Consider the following 21676-nt stretch of genomic DNA (forward strand, 5'->3'; position numbering starts at 1 on the left):
CCCCCCCCCCCCCCCACCCCCCCCCCCCCCCACCCCCCCCCCCCCCCACCCCCCCCCCCCCCCACCCCCCCCCCCCCCCACCCCCCCCCCCCCCCACCCCCCCCCCCCCCCACCCCCCCCCCCCCCCACCCCCCCCCCCCCCCACCCCCCCCCCCCCCCACCCCCCCCCCCCCCCACCCCCCCCCCCCCCCACCCCCCCCCCCCCCCACCCCCCCCCCCCCCCACCCCCCCCCCACTGAGATGGAAAAAGAAATTAGAGAGGCCAACAAAAGCAAAAATGTCGTGGTAATGGGCGATTTTAACTATCCCCATATAAACTGGAAAAATGCATGTTCAGGTCATAGTAAGGAGAGAACATTCCTGGATATGCTAAATGACTGTGGCTTAGAGCAGATGGTTGTAGAACCAACCAGGGGAGATGTGATCCTAGATCTAATTCTATGTGGGACCCAGGACCTGGTGCGGGAAGTCAGTGTTGTTGAGCCAATAGGGAACAGCGACCACAATGCTGTCAGATTCAGTATCTCTGCATGCGAACAAGTGACAACTACTAATGTAGTTACATTTGCCTTCAGAAAGGGAAATTTCTCAAAGATGAGGGGGATAGTGCGCAGGAAGCTGAAAGGGAAAATCAAGAGAGTCAAAAATGTCCAAGATGCTTGGAGGTTATTTAAAAACACAGTCTTAAAAGCTCAACTGGAATGTGTTCCACAGGTTAGGAAAGGCAGCGCCCAGTCCAAAAGAAAGCCACCATGGTTAACAAGGGACGTTGAGGAAATTATTAGGGAAAAAAAGATGTCTTTTAGAAAATGGAAGTCCAACTTAACTGATAAAGAATACCAGAGAGAACACAAATGGTGGCAAAAGAGAAGCAAGTTAGCTGTAAGGGAGGCAAAAAAGGATTATGAGGAACGCATGGCTGTGAACATCAAAACCAGCAACAAACAGTTCTTCAAGTACATCAAAAGCAGGAAGCCAGCAAGGGAAGCGGTAGGCCCGTTAGATGACAAAGGAACAAAGGGTGTGCTAAAAGATGACAGGGAGATTGCAGAAAAGCTGAATGAATTCTTTGCATCTGTCTTCACCCAAGAGGAGGTGAGGAAAATTCCTGCACCTGAACCAAGCTTCTTAGGAGGCGAATCCGAGGAACTAACGAAGATAGTGGTAGACAAGGAAGAAGTTCTGGCAGCCATTGATAAACTAAATGCTACCAAATCCCCTGGCCCAGATTGCATTCACCCAAGAGTTCTTAAAGAGCTCAAGCATGAAATTGCTGATGTTCTCACTTTAATATGCAACTTACTAACTTTAATATGCAACTTATTTTTAGCCTGTACTGTGAACAGGCCTTTTTTTCATCCTGAAAAAGTTCTAGGAAAAGGAAAGGAACTAAGGAAAGTGTAGGAAGGGGGGGCGCTGCGGGGAGGCACCACGGGGGAAGGTGGAGGGACCTGCGGGCAATTTTCCACCCCCCAGGCAAGCGTCCGATGCACGGCTCGAGCACACAACATCCCCTTGCAGCTCCGCCACTGTCTGGAGATCAAGGAAGTCTCTTGTGTGGGTCATTCCCCACACAGGCCACAACAGACATCTGCTTGCATAGCTCTGCACCCACAACTAGCAGTCCCAGCACTTGGCAGTATACTCAAGAGGTGGCCGAGAGGGTTGTAATGACATTCCCAATAACATACTGATGTCATTTCCAGCCACACTGGAAGTGACATCATCAGACTGGAAGTTGCCAGTTCCACTGTTCTCTTTTATTTCACCCCCACTACCCAGTTGAGTGGCAACAGGAAGGGTTTGTTGGCACAGGAGATTTCCCCCCACCAGTTGGCACAAGAGATTTCCCCCCATAGCTAGCCTGTAGAGGTGTTCCTGCACACCACGGCATGTACGCTTTCCCAAAACAGCAGATGGCATTACACCCTGAAGGATTTTTACCACTGGGAGTAGACAATGCCAATACAGTTGGAGTAGTGGTACACAACAGCTTTCTCAATCTTAGCTCTCTGAGGGACAGCAGCTTTGCATTACCTCATAGGAAAAGTGCTTGTTTACAAATCACCATTTATGCCAAAGCAGCTAAAGTCAGTCCAGAGGACGAAGATGTGAACGCATTCTTGCAATAGCTGTGAAAATGGCCAACGAGACAAACTAACGTTTCTGTCTTCCAGACTAAATATTTCAGGATGACTGTCTGAACGGGAGGCGTCTGGGCCTCTCTCTTGCTCCGACATGTCCCTCTGCACGTCCTCCCACAAGGATTTCTCCCAGTTACCGCCGATCCAAGAAGTTGGGCACAGCAAAACGGACGTGAAGAGCACCCTCTCGGATCTCAGCTCCGCCATCCCGTTCAGCTGCGGCCAGTCTGCTCTGACCGTGGAGCACAGCCCCATCTACATCCCGTCCTCGTACATGGAAAACAGGCACGAGTATTCCGCAATGGCCTTCTACAGCCCTGCCATGATGAACTATAACCTTCCTGGCAGCTTCAATGATTCGGAAAGCGCTGCTTTGCGGCAGACGACAAGCCCCAGCGTGCTGTGGGCCGCCCCGGGACACATCTCTCCTTTGACTTTACACTGCCAGCCGTCAGTTTTATACTCAGAGCAACCAAAGAGTCCGTGGTGTGAAGCGAGACCTGTGGATCACGTCCTGCCTATGCACAGGTTTAAAAGATTTCTACTTCTGTCTGTCTTGTCTGTCTGTCTGCCTGTCAGTCTTACTAACTCACAAGCACTACAATCCAGGGAGGGGCGGTACTTGTGCCATGGCTGAGGGTTTGATTCGCCACTCCTCCACCTGAGTGGCAGAGGCTTATCTGGTGAACCAGATGTGTCCCTGCACTCCTACATTCCTGCTGGGTGACCTTGGGCTAGTCACAGTTCTTAGGAACTCTCTCAGCCCCACCTACCTCAATGATGCGGCTGGCCTCCACACGGGCCAGGACCTTTACAGCCCTGGCCCCGGCCTGGTGGAACACTCTCCCTCCAGCTGTCCGGGCCCTGCGGGACCTTGGTGAATTCCGCAGGGCCTGCAAGACTGAGTTGTTCCGCCGGGCCTTTGGAGTGTCCAGTCGCTGAGGTGCACCCCCTCCCCCCCTCCTTTGCTTTGCTCCTTGGGCTTTTGCTCACTATTTTATAATTTATCTGTATATTTATTTTAAGGAAGAGTCTGGCCGCTCCCTCCTTTTTGGGGCGGTTTAAAGGAATTGGGTTATGGGACGCCATCATCATCATCATTATTGTTACCGCTTTTGTCCGCTGCTTAAATGGTTTTAATGGTTTTTAATGGATTTTAGTGTATTTAGTCACCATTGTGACCCTTGTTATATATTGCAAATATAGTGTTGTACACCGCCCAGAGCCCATCGGGGATTGGGCGGTCTATAAATTCAAATAATAAATAAATAAATATAAATAAATAAATACCTCACAAGTTATCTGTAGTGGGGAGAGGAAGGGAAAGGAGCTTGGAAGCCTCCTTGAGTCTCCTTACAGGAGAGAAAGGTGGGGTATAAATCCAAAGGGCTGGCAATGGGAGTAGATCCATATATTGAAGAAAAGCAGTTTTTAAAAACATCTCTTTGCTGGCTGGCAAGGGCTGATCTCTGCGGAGGTTCACTCAGACTGGCTCCCTTCCTTCCGAGCTCAAGGAGGAAGAGTAATTTCTCATCTTGCAATGTCTCGTCTGTTGGTTGCAGAAGAACGCTTTCCTCTTGCACTCGCATGTCTCCCTTCTGTTTCATTCTGTGGTTGCGCCTTAATGCCGTGTTCATGACATTAATTTATCGCCATGGAAACCATGATTGTAGTATTGAAAACCCCTGAATTATAACTTAAATGAAAGTTCAGAGATGGGAAGAGGATGAACTGCGTTACCCCAGGCCGCCTTTCCTTGATTAAATGGGCATAAGGCCATTTTTTTTAAAAAAAAAAAAATTATAGAGGATTTTGTTTTTAAAGGCGATATACAAAAACTTTCCCTTAGAAGGAAAATTTCTTGAGTCTCACATGCGCAGACAGCAAAAGTTGATATTTTAAGCCTCTCTTCTTGTTTGAAGAAATCCTCACAGTCTGATGCTCCGCGTTCATCACTCGTGCGGAGCATTATGTGTGCGATTCACTTCAGTGGACGGGGGGGAAATGTGTTCACACGTTCCTCTGGAGCAGCAGTGGCGTAGTGGCTAAGAGCAGTGGCTAAGAGCAGGTGCACTCTGATCTGGAGGAACCGGGTTTGATTCCCACCTCTGCCGCTTGAGTTGTGGAGGCTTATCTGGGGGATTCAGTTTAGCCTGTGCACTCCCACACACGCCAGCTGGGTGACCTTGGGCGAGTCACAGCTTCTCGGAGCTCTCTCAGCCCCATCTACCTCACAAGGGTGTTTGTTGTGAGGGGGGAAGGGCAAGGAGATTGTAAGCCCCTTTGAGTCTCCTACAAGAGAGAAAGGGGGGATATAAATCCAAACTCCTCCTCCTCCTCCTCTCACAGAGCTGTCCTGGACCATTCAAGTAAGAAGGGGAAGGCTTAGTTAAAAGAAAAAGCTCCGTGGTATTACCAGAGCATATATAAAGCTCCCTGGTATTACCAGAGCATATATTTATGGAATGCTCTAAGGCTATCTAAGGCTATCTCTGGTGGATTCTGCACAGTAAATGTATAAGGGGTTGTAGCAGTGGTACTGGGCCTAAATGGTGCCCGAGGGCATGATTGGCTCCCCGCGCCCCTCCCCGCGCCCGGCTCCCCGCACCCCTGTGCCCCACTTACAGGAACCAGCAAGGAGGCCAGGGGAGGGCGGAGCTCGGGTGGGCGCCGCAGTGGTATGCTGACTCTTGCCCTCCCCAGCCTCCCTGGGGGGGAGCCAGCCTGTGGCTGCGGTGAACAACTCAGCCGGTGGGCGGCACCCCGGCACGGGGGAGCCACCGGGCACCTGCCAGGGTGCTGCACCCACCCAGCACCCAGAGGTGGGATCCAGCAGGTTCTCACAGGTTCCCGAGAGTAGGTTACTAATTATTTGTGTGTGCTGAGAGGGGGTTACTAATTGGTGATTTTGCCACGTGATTTTTGCCTCAGTTACGCCCCTCCTCTCAGCAGTAGCGCGCAGAACTTGAAACAGTCTAGCAGGAGGTGCACCGGCTTGCATGGCAGCCTGCGCCTGCGTGCATTCGTTTCCAGCCCAAGGACCGGCACAGCGGCTGCGTCCTTGCCACAGCCCTGCCCAGGAATGCCCTGCCCCGGAATGCCCAGCCATGCCCCCGTCGTGCCCCGCCCAGCCCCATTGGCGCTACGCCACAGTTTGAATCCCACCACCATGGGAACCTGTTACTAAAATTTTTGGATCCCACCACTGCCAGCGCCCCCCACATGATGTGCCCGGCGATATCCCATGTCCCCATGCTCCTGGGTTGCAGCCATTATAAAAGAACCCGGTTTCCTTTTTCCCATTCAGGCAGCGATTGCAGCCAATGGAAACACTGCTTTCATGCTTTCGTACGGAGAAACTTCTCTCTCTCTTTAAAATTCCCTTCTATACATGTGTAGCTGTGCAGGAATACAGAACTGATTGTCCCACAATACGATCGGCTGCACCTGTGTAACTCCGCATGTACAACACACAAAAGAAAAGGAAAAAAAGAAAGAGGGACTTCCCTGCGGCGGCCGGGAAATAATGAATGTGTTGCTGTACTTTGGTCATACTCACTGCCAGGGGGAGAAAACGTGTTTGGGGGACTTTGTAAACCCTCGGGCGCTCAGATAATCTGCCCCCAACCTGCTGGGCGATCGGCACAGAATGGCAGGTGGGTGGATTTCCCCTGACGATGGACGGCGTGGAATTTACAGTGACTGGATGGAAGGGAGGGAAATAAAACGTTTCCGGCTTGGCCGTTCGCGTGGGAGCAGCTCCAACCCAGGGTTTTGCGAAAGGACGGCTGGTTTCGCAATTTTTGAAAATCCCAGGTTGAGGGAAATCAAACGGGGCAAACTTGTGTTGGGGATAAGACCTGTGAAAAGCCCCCCGCCCCAGAAACAGTTTGTATTGCGCCCTGTTATATTTGCCCTCTGCAGAATCCACCTCTGCTAACCAATGACAGTTTAGGGGAGAATTGCCCTGGTTTTTCTTTTCTTTTCGACGTCTAGAGATTAATTCAGGGCCAAATGAAACGGGACAGCATTCTCAGGGCCCCCCCGAAGGACCTCATTGCTCCTTTAAAAAAGATATTTTAAAGTGCTGTGGGGGCCCAATGAACTGTAAGGAAATTAGATGTGAAGACTGCAGAAGTAGTTGCCGGCGAGTTCCATTTTACTGTTTTGTGACCGATCTGCCCCTTTGCCCCCAGAGAGACCCTGAAGAGGAAACCCAACAGCAACGATTGCACAAGCCCCATGACGGACAGCCCCGGTTCCAAACGGGATGCGCACTTCTGTGCCGTGTGCAGCGACTATGCCTCGGGATATCATTATGGCGTTTGGTCGTGCGAAGGGTGCAAAGCATTCTTTAAGCGAAGCATTCAAGGTAAAGAGAAGGATGTGATGAAGGATGCCATTTTGTTGAAGTAAAAGGTTAAGACCAAACTGTATGTAAAACGGGGGCAATCTAAACTTATTTATTTCCGTTGTTTATATCCTACCTTTCTCCTCAATGGGGACTCAAAAGCGGCTCATGTCGGCTTACGCAGCAGTGGCGTCGGAGGTTAAGAGCTCATTTATCTAATCTGGAGGAACCGGGTTTGATTCCCAGCTCTGCCGCCTGAGCTGTGGAGGCTTCTCTGGGGAATTCAGAATAGCCTGTGCACTCCCACACACGCCAGCTGGGTGACCTTGGGCTAGTCACAGCTTCTCGGAGCTCTCTCAGCCCCACCTACCTCACAGGGTGTTTGTTGTGAGGGGGGAAGGGCAAGGAGATTGTCAGCCCCTTTGAGTCTCCTGCAGGAGAGAAAGGGGGGATATAAATCCAAACTCTTCTTTTTCTTCTGTTTTATCCACACAGCAATTCCATGAGGTAAGTTAGGTTGAGGGTGACTGGCCCAAAAGTGACTGGCCCAAAAGCACCCCCCCCATCAGGCATCCGTGACACAAGCGGGGATTTGAATCTGGGTCCCCCAGATCATAGCCCCATACTTTAACAACCCTGGCTCCAAATTAGATTTTTTTTAAAAAATGATCTCAAGTGTGGATTTTTGGGGGATTCAGTTGAAACAGAATTTCTGGGGAGATGCTTTTGAGGGCGTGTTTACCCAGACATCACTTGCTCCCATGGAGCAGCAGTGGCGTAGGAGGTTCAGAGCTCGTGTATCTAATCTGGAGGAACCGGGTTTGATTCCCCGCTCTGCCGCCTGAGCTGTGGAGGCTTATCTGGGGAGTTCAGATTAGCCTGTGCACTCCCACACACGCCAGCTGGGTGACTTTGGGCTAGTCACAGCTCTTCTGAGCTCTCTCAGCCACACCTCCCTCACAGGGTGTTTGTTGTGAGGGGGGCTTATCTGGGGAATTCAGATTAGCCTGTACACTCCCACACACGCCAGCTGGGTGACCTTGGGCTAGTCACAGCTTCTCGGAGCTCTCTCAGCCCCACCTACCTCACAGGGTGTTTGTTGTGAGGGGGGAAGGGAAAGGAGATTGACATCCCCTTTGAGTCTCCTGCAGGAGAGAAAGGGGGGATATAAATCCAAACTCTTCCTCTTCTTCTTACTCCCAAGTCAGTCAATCGATCAATCGATCAATCAATCAATTTTACTATTACTATCCTAGATCGGCTGACAAAAATGTAATCAGTAGAGTCAACGACACGCAAGCGAAAATATATAGACATAGCAAAAAATTCATAGCTTCATTGAGTTAACTTTTGTGATATGTGCTTAGTTAGTAAAAAGATTTAACCGAGGGCTTCCTTATTAAGCAGACTGAAGCACTGAATGTAGCTGCTTTAAGAGCAGATTTATTGGACTGGTCTGACAGGAATAGGGACATATCACATTTGTTGGATCTGTTTGGAGAATTACCCGAGATTGGGGTGACAAGTACGGGGATAACATTATCTTCTATAAAAAGAGTATAAAAATCTGGGTACGAGTAATATAAATTACCCAGGAATGAGAAAATATTAACCTGGTTTGATCACCTACGCTTTACAATGGATCGAGGTAACCTGACCTTTTGAAGGCCATGACATATGTTAAGAGACTTTCTGGGACAACATTTTTATCTTGTTTTCCATGAGACCTTTGATACAAACAGCCTTCCTGGCAGCGCATGGAATCTGCTCTGTACAGAACAGTTTGGTCACACAGATTTTCAAATAATATAAAACCGATGTTGTGATTTCCATACAGGTGTAAAGGGCTGTCCAATCACTGCTGACTTCATGGTGACCTCAGAGGGTTTTCAGGGATGCTTGGAGGTGGTTTGCCATTGCCTGCCTCCAAGTAGGCTGAGAGAGTGGGGGAGGGTGGGGGATAAGAACATAAGAACATAAGAACTAGCCTGCTGGATCAGACCAGAGTCCATCTAGTCCAGCACTCTGCTACTCGCAGTGGCCCACCAGGTGCCTTTGGGAGCTCACCTGCAGGAGGTGAAAGCAATGGCCTTCTGTTGCTGCTGCTCCTCCTGAGCACCTGGTCTGCTAAGGCATTTGCAATCTGAGATCAAGGAGGATCAAGATTGGTAGCCATAGATCGACTTCTCCTCCATAAATCTGTCCAAGCCCAAAGGGATGATCCCTCACCCACAACTGAGGTTTGAAAACCGTATTATGAACACACCTTTGGAACTGCAACAGAGGAAAACAAGATGGAGGGAGATCTGTTTGGAGCAGAGAATGCTGGGATTGCGGAAACAGAACTGTTGTGCTCTGCGTTACTGTGTTGTGGTTGATTTGTTGTGATCTTTAATGGTAGTTTTTAAAATGGAATTCTAGCAGCTGTTTCAGAGGTGAAAAATCCTGCTTCTGCCAGCAACTTTTCTGGATATGGTTCGTTGCTGAGTTGTAAGAGCTCAGTTTTATAGAATAATAGAAATTCTCCTCCCTGCACACCAACGATAAACCCGTTCTTGGATTCAATTGTCAGCCTGCAGGTGGTCAGAAGAAACAGAATCAAAATATATAATATTTGGTGTTTGCATCTCTTCCTTCCTCCAAGGAGCTTTATGGAGGAGAAGTCGATCTATGGCTACCAATCTTGATCCTCCTTGATCTCAGATTGCAAATGCCTTAGCAGACCAGGTGCTCGGGAGCAGCAGCCGCAGAAGGCCATTGCTTTCACCTCCTGGACGTGAGCTCCCAAAGGCACCTGGTGGGCTACTGAGAGTAGCAGAGTGCTGGACTAGATGGACTCTGGTCTGATCCAGCAGGCTAGTTCTTATGTTCTTAAGAGTCTGGAGGCTCAGTGGTCAGAGCGTGTGTGAGACAGTTTCTCCTTGATCCGGAAGGCTTGCTCTATGCTGGTGGCCTTCCTTTGTCTGTGACCTGGAAACTTAAGCTCGTACAACATGCAGCAGCCAGCTCCTTACTGGGGTATCACATAGGGATCGATTGACTCCAGTCCTGTACCAACTTCTCTGGCTGCCAACCGAGTATTGGAACATATTCAAAGTTTTGGTGTTGATCTTTAAGGCTGTGAGTGGTCTTGGACCTGCATACCTGCGGGACTGCATCTCCCTATATTGCCCCATGAGGTTTCTCTGCTCATCGGAGGAAAACCTGCTGGAGGTCCCTGGCCCAAAAGATATCCGGTTATCTACTATGAGGGTCTGGACCTTTATGGTGGAATAGGTTCCTCAGTGAGATCAGGGCCCTGCGAAACCTAAATTGTTTTCACAGGGCCCATCAGATGGAGCTATTCCGCCTGGCTTTTACATCTTGCCAGCCGTGTTGAATTAAAATATCATTGTTGGCCTCCCATGGGTGCGGAAAGGGGCGGGGGTTATCACCATCTGTTATTTATTTTATGGTTTTATGATTGATTATTGAAGATTTTTATATTTTTTATGCTGTTGTTTGCCACCCTGAGCCCTACCAGGGAGGGTGGGATATAAATAAAATAAATAAATACAACCAGGAAGTTCCACCTCTCCAGCAAAGCAGGTGTCTTCTTTAAGTTGCCAACTCCAGGTGGGGCCTGGAGATCTCCTGGGATTACCACTGATCAGATGACAGATCATTTCTCCTGGAGACAATGGCTGCTTTGGAGATTAAAGTCTAGGGCATTATAGCCTGCTAAACTCCTCCCTTCCCCAAACTCCTCCCTCACCTGGCTCCACCCCCAAATCTCCAGGAATTTCACAACCTGGAGCTGGCAACCTCTACTCTTCAACCCTTCCTGTACATTTTGGACTTCCAGGTGGGCTTTTCCTCCTAGCTCTGGCTATTTAAAAGGCAAAACCGATGTGTGTTTTGAAAGGATATTTAATTGATTGGCATGTTAGCATGAACCTGATCAAGAGACAGTGTGATATGGGAGCAAGTTCTGGGCTGAAATCCGGCTTGCTGCAAAGCTCACCAGATGCTCTTGTGCCAGTCATCTCTGATCAGCCTGTCCTACTTCACAGGGTTGTTGTGAGGATAGAGGTGAAGTAGGGAGGGGGGAAGCCATGCCTTGAGCTGTCCAGAGGCAATGTTAGAAACAAAAACACAACCATTAAAACGGCTGTGACATATCTGGGGCCTCCGTAAAACATTCAGTGCCTTTCTTCGTGTCGAATCCACAGCAAACATGTTGTCTGCCACAAGCGAAATTTGCAAGAATTAAAACCGGTGCACTTGAGGAACTTGTGTGGGAGGTCTAAGGGCAAACCGGGGCAGTATTTCTCCTTCCTCTGCCTCCAAATAAGTAATTGTAGGGAAGGCAGCTGATATTTCGCAGCTGTTGGGTTTTTTTTAAGTGACAGTCGGGCTGGATCACAAATTATTGCAAACATTTCCTAATGAGCTGATCTGAGTGAAAAGATTATGTTTTCCTCACAGATGGCACCGCTAGAGAGTTCAGACGTTCCTCTACGTTTCATGTGGTTATTTTCTTTGTTTGTATGCTCTGCATGTGTTTTTAAAGCTAGATTTCCCTTCCATGCAGAAAACTGGAGGGGGTGTGTGGCAATTCAGAGCTGGTTTGGAAAGAGAACATACCCATGGGCTGGGTGGGGGGGGGGAAGCTTAATGTTATGAAGAAGGCCCCTATTTCTGTAGCATCCTCCATGTCACATGAGAACCCCTACGCTTCATCTCCACGCCAGAGATATCAGTTTCCCTAGAGAAAATGGATACTTTGGAGTGTGGAGTTTGTGGCATACCTCACTGACGTCCCTATCCTCCTCAGGTTCCATCCCCAAATCTCCAGCAGCAGGAGGAGTTTGAATTTATACCCCACCTTTCTCTCATATAAGGAGACTCAAGATGGCTTACAAGCTCCTTTCCCTTCCTCTCCCCACAACAGACACCTTGAGAGGCAGGTGGGACTGAGAGCGTTCAGAAAGAACTGGGTCTAGACCAGGGGTAGGGAACCTGCGGCTCTCCAGATGTTCAGGAACTACAATTCCCATCAGCCTCTGTCAGCATGGCCAATTGGCCATGCTGGTAGGGGCTGATGGGAATTGTAGTTCCTGAACATCTGGAGAGCCGCAGGTTCCCTACCCCTGTTCTAGACAGATTTAAAATGCTACTTCAGAGTGTATTTCTTCCAGTTGTAAAAAAAATACAAAGGATGGGACAACCCTCTTATTTGAGCCCAGGTTATCACTGGAGCTGCCAAAATGGGTAGTGGGCACATGCCCCCTGGGATGGGGAGAACTAAGCCCTGCAGAATTGCCTGAATAACTAATTTAAACCATATAATTCACATAAAACACCCAAAGAAAATGAATGTCATGGGTTCTGATCAATGTTCAGTTCTGTGTTCAGTTCTGGTCACCACATCTCAAGAAGGATATCGAAGAGATAGAAAAAGTGCAGAGAAGCGCAACGAGGATGATTGAGGGACTGGAGCACCTTCCTTATGAGCAGAGGCTGCAGCGTTTGGGACTCTTTAGTTTGGAGAGGAGACGTCTGAGGGGGGATATGATTGAAGTCTATAAAAGTATGCATGGGGTAGAAAATGTGGACAGAGAGAAATTTTTCTCTCTTTCTCACAATACTAGAACCAGGGGGCATTCATTGAAAATGCTGGGGGGGACAATTAGGACTAATAAAAGGAAACACTTCTTCACGCAACGTGTGATTGGTGTTTGGAATATGCTGCCACAGGAGGTGGTGATGGCCACTAACCTGGATAGTTTTAAAAAGGGCTTAGACAGATTTATGGAGCAGAAGTCGATCTCTGGCTACCAATCTTGATCCTCCTTGATCTGAGATTGCAAATGCCTTAGCAGACCAGGTGCTCAGGAGCAGCAGCAGCAGAAGGCCATTGCTTTCACATCCTGCAAGTGAGCTCCCAAAGGCACCTGGTGGGCCATTGCGAGTAGCAGAATGCTGGACTAGATGGACTCTGGTCTGATCCAGCAGGCTAGTTCTTATGTTCTTATGTTCTTATGTTCTTAATGTTCCTTATAAGCCATGTGACTGTGCATTGGTGGCACGCAGTTACCAAGTTTCCTGACTTCCTTCTCTTGCCATGAGTTCCATTCACAGGTTTCCATACACTGTCCGAAAGGAGACACAATACTGATATAAAAATTGTAAAGATATGCTAGTTGCAAGACTACAGTTGAAAAATATTTATAGCTGAAAATACATTTTGCGGTTGCACTTAGGAAATTAGTGACTGAGTGCTATTGGAACCGCTGCGTTTGCTATTTTGCAAGAACCAGCAGATACTTGCTCATGAGTGAAAGGGCAACAGTAAGCACTGACCTGGGGGTTTGAAGCATGTAAATATGGTTCACCTAGCTGGTTAGGCTTTTTGCTAATTATGCTTACTAGACAGAAAATATACGTAGCCCCATACGCAACTTCCATAACAATACTAATGCACTGTTCTGTTTTCCTCATTTAGCAATGTTCCCACTGTCATCCACAACTGAGGAACCGCAAAATAACAAGAAGCTGCACCATCTACTGAATGCAGTGACTGATGCTTTAGTGTGGGTCATTGCAAAAAGTGGAATCCCGCTGCCTCAACAAACCACTCGCCTGGCCAATTTGCTGATGCTGCTATCGCATGTCCGGCACGCAAGGTAAGGGCGTTCCGGATAGTGGTCTACATTCAACCTTGAAAGCTTCTAATAATTTTTTATTATGAATGCAGAAGCATACTAGGTGTTCTTGTTTTGGCTTCTTGTTGCCCTATTTGTTGGTCCTGTTCGCTTCTTAGAGATTTATGCGAGCTCCTTGCTGACGTTCTTAAATTTTGTGCCTTCTGTCCATTACAAAGATTGCTTCGTATTGCTGGAAGATTAAGGAACTCTGTCTGCTGGTTAAGGATGGGTGTGTGCTAGGATTGCCAGTGGGGGAGAGTCTGGGAGGGGAAATCAGGGAACACTGTCAAATAACAGCATAACATCACTTCTGGACAAACCCAAAAGTGACATCATGCAGCTCTAAGAATCACTGGAAGCTCTGTAGTAAAACCATAGAGTTTCTGGCAATTCCTAGAGTGGCACTGCATCACATCTGAGTTCTTTCTGGAAGGGACATTACACCCTCATTCAACAGCAATTTTTGCCCCCGTCCCCAGCCACCAGAGTATCTATGGGCAATGGGAGTATGAGATCTCCTGTCCCCCATAACCAAATGGCAAGCCGTGTGATCATTCTTTCAGCCTTTAGGAGCCAGTTAAAGATGGTTTTATTTTGGCCTGATTTTTGTTACGTTTGTTAGCAGTTCTAAATTGTGATTTTAGAACTTGGTTTTTATATTTTAATGTATTTTATTTTATGTTTTTTGATCTATAGTGGAAGCTGCTTTGAGCTCCCTAAGGAAGAAATGTTTTAAAGAAAATAAATAAGCAGATAAATAAATAAAGCGGTAGACCTGAAGTGATGAACATTTGTTTGTTTGTTTGTTTGTTTGTTTTCTGTATATCTCTTTCCCACCCATTGTTGCTTATCAATAAATAATATCAATTAATTTTTAATTTTTCCCACTAGTAATATTAACTATATCAACTAATAAATTAATTGATATTGATTAATAATATTAATTATTAATAACTATAATCATAAAAATGATGTTTGATATTTTTACATTTTCTCACACATAAAAGAAACAAAACATACAAACATAAAAAACACCACAACCCACTACCAGGGGCGTAACGAGGCAGCCCTGGCCAAACTGTAGCCCTGGGCAAAACCTGAGTTGGATGTCCCCCCCCCCCATGGGCGGCCACTCCACCACGACCAGGACATTGGTGCTTGCAGGGGGTGCATTTTTAGATATATCAGCACCAAAATTTCAGCATATCATCGGGAGACTGTCCTTATGATACTCCCCAAGTTTGGTAAGGTTTGGTTCAAGGAGTCCAAAGTTATGGACTCCCAAAAGGGGTGCCCCATCCCCCATTGTTTCCCATGGGAGCTAATAGGAGATGGGGCTACAGTTTTGAGGGTCCATAACTTTGGCCCCCCTGAACCAAACTGCACCAAACTTGGGGGGTGCCATCATCTCCAGATGATACCCTGAAATTTTGGTGCCAATACATCCAAAAATGCACCCCCTGCAGGAACATCCTAGAAATTTGCCCAAGAATCTTTGTTCTGCATTGAGTTTTCTGCATTGCTGTCAATGGGGGTTGCAGGCTGTGGGGGGCACATTTCTGAAGGCACAGTCTCAAAACTTTCAGGGTCTCATCAGGAGACTTCCCTAATGATACCCCCCAGGTTTGGTGCAGTTTGGTTTGGGGGGGCAAAGTTATGGACCCTCAAAACTGTAGCCCCATCTCCTATTAGCTCCCATTGGAAACAATGGGGGATAGGGGCACCCCCTTTGGGAGTCCATAACCTTGGACTCTCTGAACCAAACCTCACCAAACTTGGGGGGTAGCATAAGGACAGTCTCTTGATGATACGCTGAAATTTTGGTGCTGCTAGCCTAAAAACTGCGCCCCCTGCAGGCCAAAAATGGAAAACCACTAAAATACCCAAAAACGAACCCAGCATTTTGATGCCCCCCACAAGGTGATGCCCTGGGCAGCTGCCCACCTTGCCCAATGGGCATTACGCCAGTGCCCACTACACATCATATATTGACTTCCAGCTATCTCATCTTTGATTAAAAGTTCATGCATATAATTAAAACGTTAGTTCAATAGTTATTTCTTAAGTGCATTCTAGTGTTCACAATGGATTTCAAACCCTGGTACTACTTTCTCTATTTGAATAGGTTTTCAAAAGATATTCTGTAAAAGGTTTCCAGTTTTCAAAAAAAACATCCAAACTATTGCCGCTTAATAGTTTCATCAGGTTTGTCATTTCTGAATATTCCGTACCTTTCAGAATCCAGTCCTCTTTTGTGGGTATCTTATTCTCTCTCCAATTTTGCGCATATAATCAGAGACAGATTGTCCAAATTTATAACTTTAAAATTTTTCTTTGGGAAAATATATTTTTATTGCATATTTTATTGCATATTTTTATTGCATATGTATGTATGTATGTATGTATGTATGTATGTATGTATGTATGTATGTATGTATGTATGTATGTATGTATGTATGTATGTATTCATTCATTCATTCATTCATTCATTCATTCATTCATTCATTCATTCATTCATTCGATTTATGAGTGGCCCTCCCCCAAAGGGCTCAGGGCAATGTACAACATAAAATATAAAATATAACAACAGTATTAAAAGCCTAATTACACGATATTTAAAAACAAAGACACAGATGGTGATAAAAAACCACCCCCCCCTTTTTTTTTTCTTATTTGCCAAAAGGAAAAAAAGGTTTCTGCTTTTTGTCAGATCAATCCACGGTTCCCCTCTGTCTGGATTGGCCACAATTCACTTTGCACAGAGAGCAGCTCTTTTGTAATTCATTCCTACTGAGGCTTTGACTTCCAAAGCAAGTGTATTTCTGCGGCTTGTGTATTTCTGTCTCTGTCTCTGCGGCAAGTGTATTTCTGCGGCAATATCTGCTCTTTCTCCTTGAAGCAATCAAACCTCATTAAGAACTTTGGCTTAGAAAACCCAAGGACTTGCTCATGTGGCCATGATACGGCGGCAAGGCCAAAAATTGCATTCATCAAGGAGTCTTTGATTGGGCAGAGGGAGTCCATACACCCACCTCTCTGCCCATAACTCCTTTGCACTGAAAAGCTTTTAGATAGTATAATCAGCACTTTCAGATAGCATCAGCACCCTGCAAGTAAGAACATAAAAACATAAGAACTAGCCTGCTGGATCAGACCAGAGTCCATCTAGTCCAGCACTCTGCTACTCGCAGTGGCCCACCAGGTGCCTTTGGGAGCTCACAGGCAGGAGGTGAAAGCAATGGCCTTCTGCTGCTGCTGCTGCTGCTGCTCCCAAGCACCTGGTCAAATGATTCAAGTGTGTGTGATATTCACAAAGTTTGGTTTGCTTTTTGCAGAACAAACAACAAAGTCCAAGGTGGGGTCCCTTAAACACAGATTTTTGGGACCCCTAAGACTTTCTTCTGAGAGCTAGCATAGTGTAGTAGTTAAGAGCAGGTGGATTCTAATCTGGAGAACTGGATTTGATTCCTCACTCCTCCACCTGAGTGACAGAGGCTTATCTGGTGAACCAGATGTGTTTACACTCCTACATTCCTGCTGGGTGATCTGGGGCTAGTCACAGTTCTCTCAGCACTCTCTCAGCCCCATCTACCTCACAAGGTGTCTGTGTGGGGCTGTGTAGGGATGGGTGGAGGAAGGGGAAAGTGAGGATGATGTATGAGTCTGAAATTGTGTGCATCGAGGAATGCTGCTGTAAATTTCGTTGTGCGTGCACAATGACAATAAAATGCTTATGCTTATGCTTATGTTGCGGGGAGAGGAAGGGAAAGAAGTTTGTAAGCCACCTTGAGTCTCCTCACAGGAGAGAAAGGTGGGGTAGAAATCCAAATTCTTCTTCTTCTCTTCTTCCTCTACTGCTACTACTATTACCTCCCTCTCCTCCCTGTCATTCGGGTTCCCAACCTCCAGATGGTGACTGGAGATAGCCTGCTGTTCCAATTGAACTCCAGACAACAGAGAGCAGTTTTTCCTGGATGAATTGGCTGATTTTGAGGGTGGGCTCTCATGGCATTGTACCCAGGTGAGGTCCTTCCTTTCCCCAAACTCTGCCCTTTCCAGGCTCCACCCCCCCCCCCAAATCTGCAGGTATGTTCCTACCCAGAGCTGGGACCCCTACTTGTCATGCTTAGGCCTGTCTGTCAGTTCCAGGCTGAGGAAATTCCTGGAGATTTTGGGGCAGTGTCATGAGGAGAATTTGGGGAGAGAAGGGGGGTGCTCATTTGGGGATGTGTGTCACTCTAGGCCCGTGGTGGCGAACCTTTGGCACTCCAGATGTTATGGACTACAATTCCCACCAGCCCCCTGCCAGTATGGCCAATTGGCCATGCTGGCAGAGGCTGATGGGAATTGTAGTCTATAACATCTGGAGTGCCAAAGGTTCGCCACCACTGCTCTAGGCTATTTCTCCAGACACTCTGGTACACCATAGAGTTCACCCTCTGAAGCTGCCATTTCCTCCAGGGGAGTTCCTCTCTGTGGACTGGAGACCAGCTGTAATTCCAAGAGGACTCCCCGGCCTCACCTACAGATTGGTCACCCTACTTTGGCATACAATGCCACAGACGCCACCCTTCCAAGCCACCATTTTCTCCAGAGAAACTGATCTCTGCCCTCTGAAGATCAGTTGGCATTCTGGGAGATCTTTTGGCCCTGGCTGAAGGTTGACAGTCCTAGTAACAGCTCCTTCAAGGATATCATAGAGGGGTATGTTGCATCCCAGTTTTCCATTCTGTCCTCATGTAACCTCAGCTTGTGGGCTCTGTGGGGCAGAACTTGGAATGAGTTTGCAACAACAATTTTTTAAATCAAAACGGTTTACTTTCTTAACATATAACATCAAACATCAACATTTAACATCACACTTCAAGGTCCTGTTCAGGTTGCATTTTCAATTCCTTATATTTACAGTTTACTGATACTGCCAAGTCCAATTCTTCTTTGCAAGTGGGTTGGCTCCTGAAGACTCCAAGGGCTTGGTGAACAGGATTCAATATGATGAAGGTTTCCAGGAGAACTCTCACTCATTACAAACATAAAAAAACCCTGAAACAATAAACTCCAACATTTACAACATGGCAAAAATAAACAACTACCTTCCCAGTAGTTCCCAACAACATTGCAGTTACCTTAACAAGGTGTTAAGAGCTTATACAAATCAAGGTCCGAGTCTGGTAGCCTTGTCTCCTCCAAACTACATGAGCTCTGCAGCCTCTTGCTGCTTTGAGTCTCCAGCCCTTTCTGGGTCAACCCATTCTGAGCATGGGGGTTACACTCACAACCACCTTTGGGGTTCATTTAGGATGAGAGGAGAGTGCTTGGCCTAAGGGCAACCAGAAAACTTCATGGCTCTCTCAGGGAAAATTTGCTCTTCAGGGTTGCCAGTTCTGGATTGGGACAGGCCTGGAGATTTTGGGGGTGAGGCCTGGGGAGGACAGAGTTTGAGGAGGGGCCTCAGCAAGTATAATACCATAGAGTCCACCCTCCGAAGGAACCATTTTCTCCAAATGAACTGGTCTCTGTCATTTGCACTTGCAATACTGGAAGATCTCCAGTATCCCCAGCTGGAAGTTGGCAACGTGAGCTATCTAGTGGCTAATCTTTCCCCCGCCACATGCTGAGTTTAATCCCTCCCCACAGACTGATATCTGTTATTGTGTTTTTATCATTTTCCCCACTCTCACTTTCCCGTTGCTTGAGACATTATATATAAACGCGTCCCTTGTGAATGTGCGTGTGATGAAGTGAATTCGGACTTACAAAGACTTACGCTGGGATAACTTTCGTTAGTCTTTAAGACGCTGCTGTTTAACTTCTGCTTCGCTTTGCAACGAACAACGGGACTCTTATCTGAGCTGCGACTTCTACGCTGTTCCCAGAGCATCAGCGATAACCGCCTTTTCAGCCCCCTGATCCGCCCCGGCATCTTGGTGACCTCTTTGTGTGTTTTTTTTTTCACAGTAACAAAGGGATGGAACACCTGCTCAGCATGAAGTGCAAGAACGTGGTGCCCGTCTACGATTTGCTCCTGGAAATGCTCAACGCTCACACCGTCCGAAGCCACCGGAAAACAGCGGTCTCCCCTCTGGAGTATAACCGGTCGGAACCAACAGAGACATCGGAAGAAACGCCCCAGTGATTTCCTAACCATTTGGAAGATCCAGGGTCTTGCTGAGCAAATAGATGGGGATTAGAACGGAGGGCCCTTTATTATTTTTTAAGAGAGAAGAGACCGGCCTTGATTTCTTTCCTAAACCTAGTAATTTATTTTTCTTGGATGGTACCGCTGATCCTTTTCGACCGGTGCAGGTCAGCTGAGAGCTCTTTCGGAACATCTCACGGTTTGCACTCAGCAACTCGCCCACGATTGTGGTTTCACCAAACGTTGTCTTTTGGAGTGCCTTCTAGAGAGGAAACTTGTCACCACCCCTTATGAACTTTCAGGACTGTCCTTTCCCCCCAAAATATTTTAATCCCGTCTATCATGATTCGAGGCAGCTGACAATAATAGTTAAAAAGAAATTCCAATTAAAGCCAGAAATATCACAACTCAAATCCCTCCCTTCCCCAAAAGAGGCCTACTGTTTAAGCCTGCTTGAAAGCCTGGCGAATAAGCGGGCCTGGCGGTGCCTCCAGAAGATCTTGAAGGATGGCTCCCTGCTTACCTCTTCAGGGAGCCCATTCTACAGAGACAGAGACAGACTCTGGGTGATGCCAGACAGTCAAGAGATGGCTTCCTGAAGAAGAAGAAGAAGAAGAAGAAGAAGAAGAAGAAGAAGAAGAAGAAGAAGAAGAAGAAGAAGAAGAAGAAGAAGAAGAAGAAGAAGAAGAAGAAGAAGAAGAAGAAGAGGAGGAGGAGGAGGAGGAGGAGGAGGAGGAGGAGGAGGAGGAGGAGCAGGAGACTCAAGATAGCTTACAAGCTCTTTTCCCTTCCTCTCCCCACAACAGACACCTTGTGTGGTAGGTGGGGCTGAGAGAGTTCCAGAGAGCCCAAGGTCACACAGCAGGAATGTAGGAGTGTGGAAACACACCTGGTTCACCAGATAAGCCTCCGCCACTCACATGAAGACAATAGCTGGTGCATGGGTTGCCAGCCTCCTGGAGGTGGGTGACCTGGGATTACAACTCAGCTCTGGGTGACAGAAATCAGTTCACATGGAGAAAGGGGCTGCATTGGAAGGTGGACTCTATGGCATTAGAACATAAGAACAAGCCAGCTGGATCAGACCAGAGTCCATCTAGTCCAGCTCTCTGCTGCTCGCAGTGGCCCACCAGGTGCCTTTGGGAGCTCACATGCAGGATGTGAAAGCAAGGGCCTTCTGCGGCTGTTGCTCCTGATCACCTGGTCTCAGATCAAAGAGGATCAAGATTGGCAGCCATAAATCGACTTCTCCTCCATAAATCTGTCCAAGCCCCTTTTAAAGCTATCCAGGTTAGTGGCCATCACCACCTCCTGTGGCAGCATATTCCAAACACCAATCACAGGTTGCGTGAAGAAGTGTTTCCTTTTATTAGTCCTAATTCTTCCCCCCAGCATTTTCAATGGATGCCCCCTGGTTCTAGTATTGTGAGAAAGAGAGAAAAATTTCTCTCTGTCAACATTTTCTACCCCATGCATAATTTTCTAGACTTCAAACATATCCCCCCTCAGCCGCATTGTATTCTCCTCTGTGGTATTTCTAGCCCCCAAACCCCACCCTCCTTAGGTTCCGCCCTCCAAAATCTCCTGGCATTTCCATCCCAGAATTGGCAACCCTAGTGGCACACAGGGACATCTGGACGGTTCTTCAAAGCTGTGGGTCCCAGGTCGTGAAGGGCTTTACAGGTCATAATAACCAGCACCTTGAACTGAACTCAGAAAGAGACTTCGTGGTATCCTCAACGGGAAAGCTGGAAACGCACAAAGAAGATCCCATCTCTGGTGGGGCAGAAGATACGAGAACTTCCTTCTGACGACTAACTGAATGTTTGAACACCTACCCAGTGCTGTTCATCAGTGCTTCAATGTAGGCCTCAGGCTATGCACTGCAGTATATAAGAAGGATCCGTTACACACTGGAAATACGCGCTATTCAACTTGTACAATCAACTGCGGAAGCTGTGAATATGTTTACCTTTTGTGCAAATCTGCCTAGAGCCGGCTGTGAGAGCTAGTAGAAAGTCCCTGGAGACGTATTTTGACCATGTGGACTAGAAGTGGTCCTGTATTTTAAGCCCCAGTTTATGGGGACTCTGTCTCTGCATTAGCTATGTCTGAGCCCAGCATTTGAACACCGAGAAGGGCTTGCCTCTTGCTTTCATGCTAAAGGAGCTTTTGACAAAGTAGTGCCATTTTCGTGAGGGAATCGTTACTGTCAGTGGTGGGATCCAAAAATTTTAGTAACAGGTTCCCATGGTGGTGGGATTCAAACTGTGGCGTAGCGCCAGTGGGGCTGGACGGGGCACGGCGGGGGCGTGGCCGGGCAATCTGGGGGCGGGGCATTCCTGGGTGGGGC

The 21676-nt window shown here is 47.5% G+C and overlaps 1 protein-coding gene across 1 annotated transcript; it reads left to right on the forward strand.

The window, feature by feature from the left end:
* Positions 1–2238: 2238 nt before the first annotated feature.
* On the forward strand, positions 2239–19524 carry ESR2 (estrogen receptor 2). Its single transcript, XM_048486017.1, has 4 exons — positions 2239–2672; positions 6341–6516; positions 12983–13163; positions 19143–19524. The coding sequence occupies exons 1-4, from the start codon at positions 2239–2241 to the stop codon at positions 19318–19320; spliced, it is 969 nt and encodes a 322-aa protein (XP_048341974.1). The 3' UTR covers positions 19321–19524.
* The last annotated feature ends 2152 nt before the right edge of the window (positions 19525–21676 follow it).

This window comes from Sphaerodactylus townsendi, linkage group LG02 (genome assembly GCF_021028975.2).
Source record: "Sphaerodactylus townsendi isolate TG3544 linkage group LG02, MPM_Stown_v2.3, whole genome shotgun sequence".
In the NCBI taxonomy this organism is placed as follows: domain Eukaryota; kingdom Metazoa; phylum Chordata; class Lepidosauria; order Squamata; family Sphaerodactylidae; genus Sphaerodactylus; species Sphaerodactylus townsendi.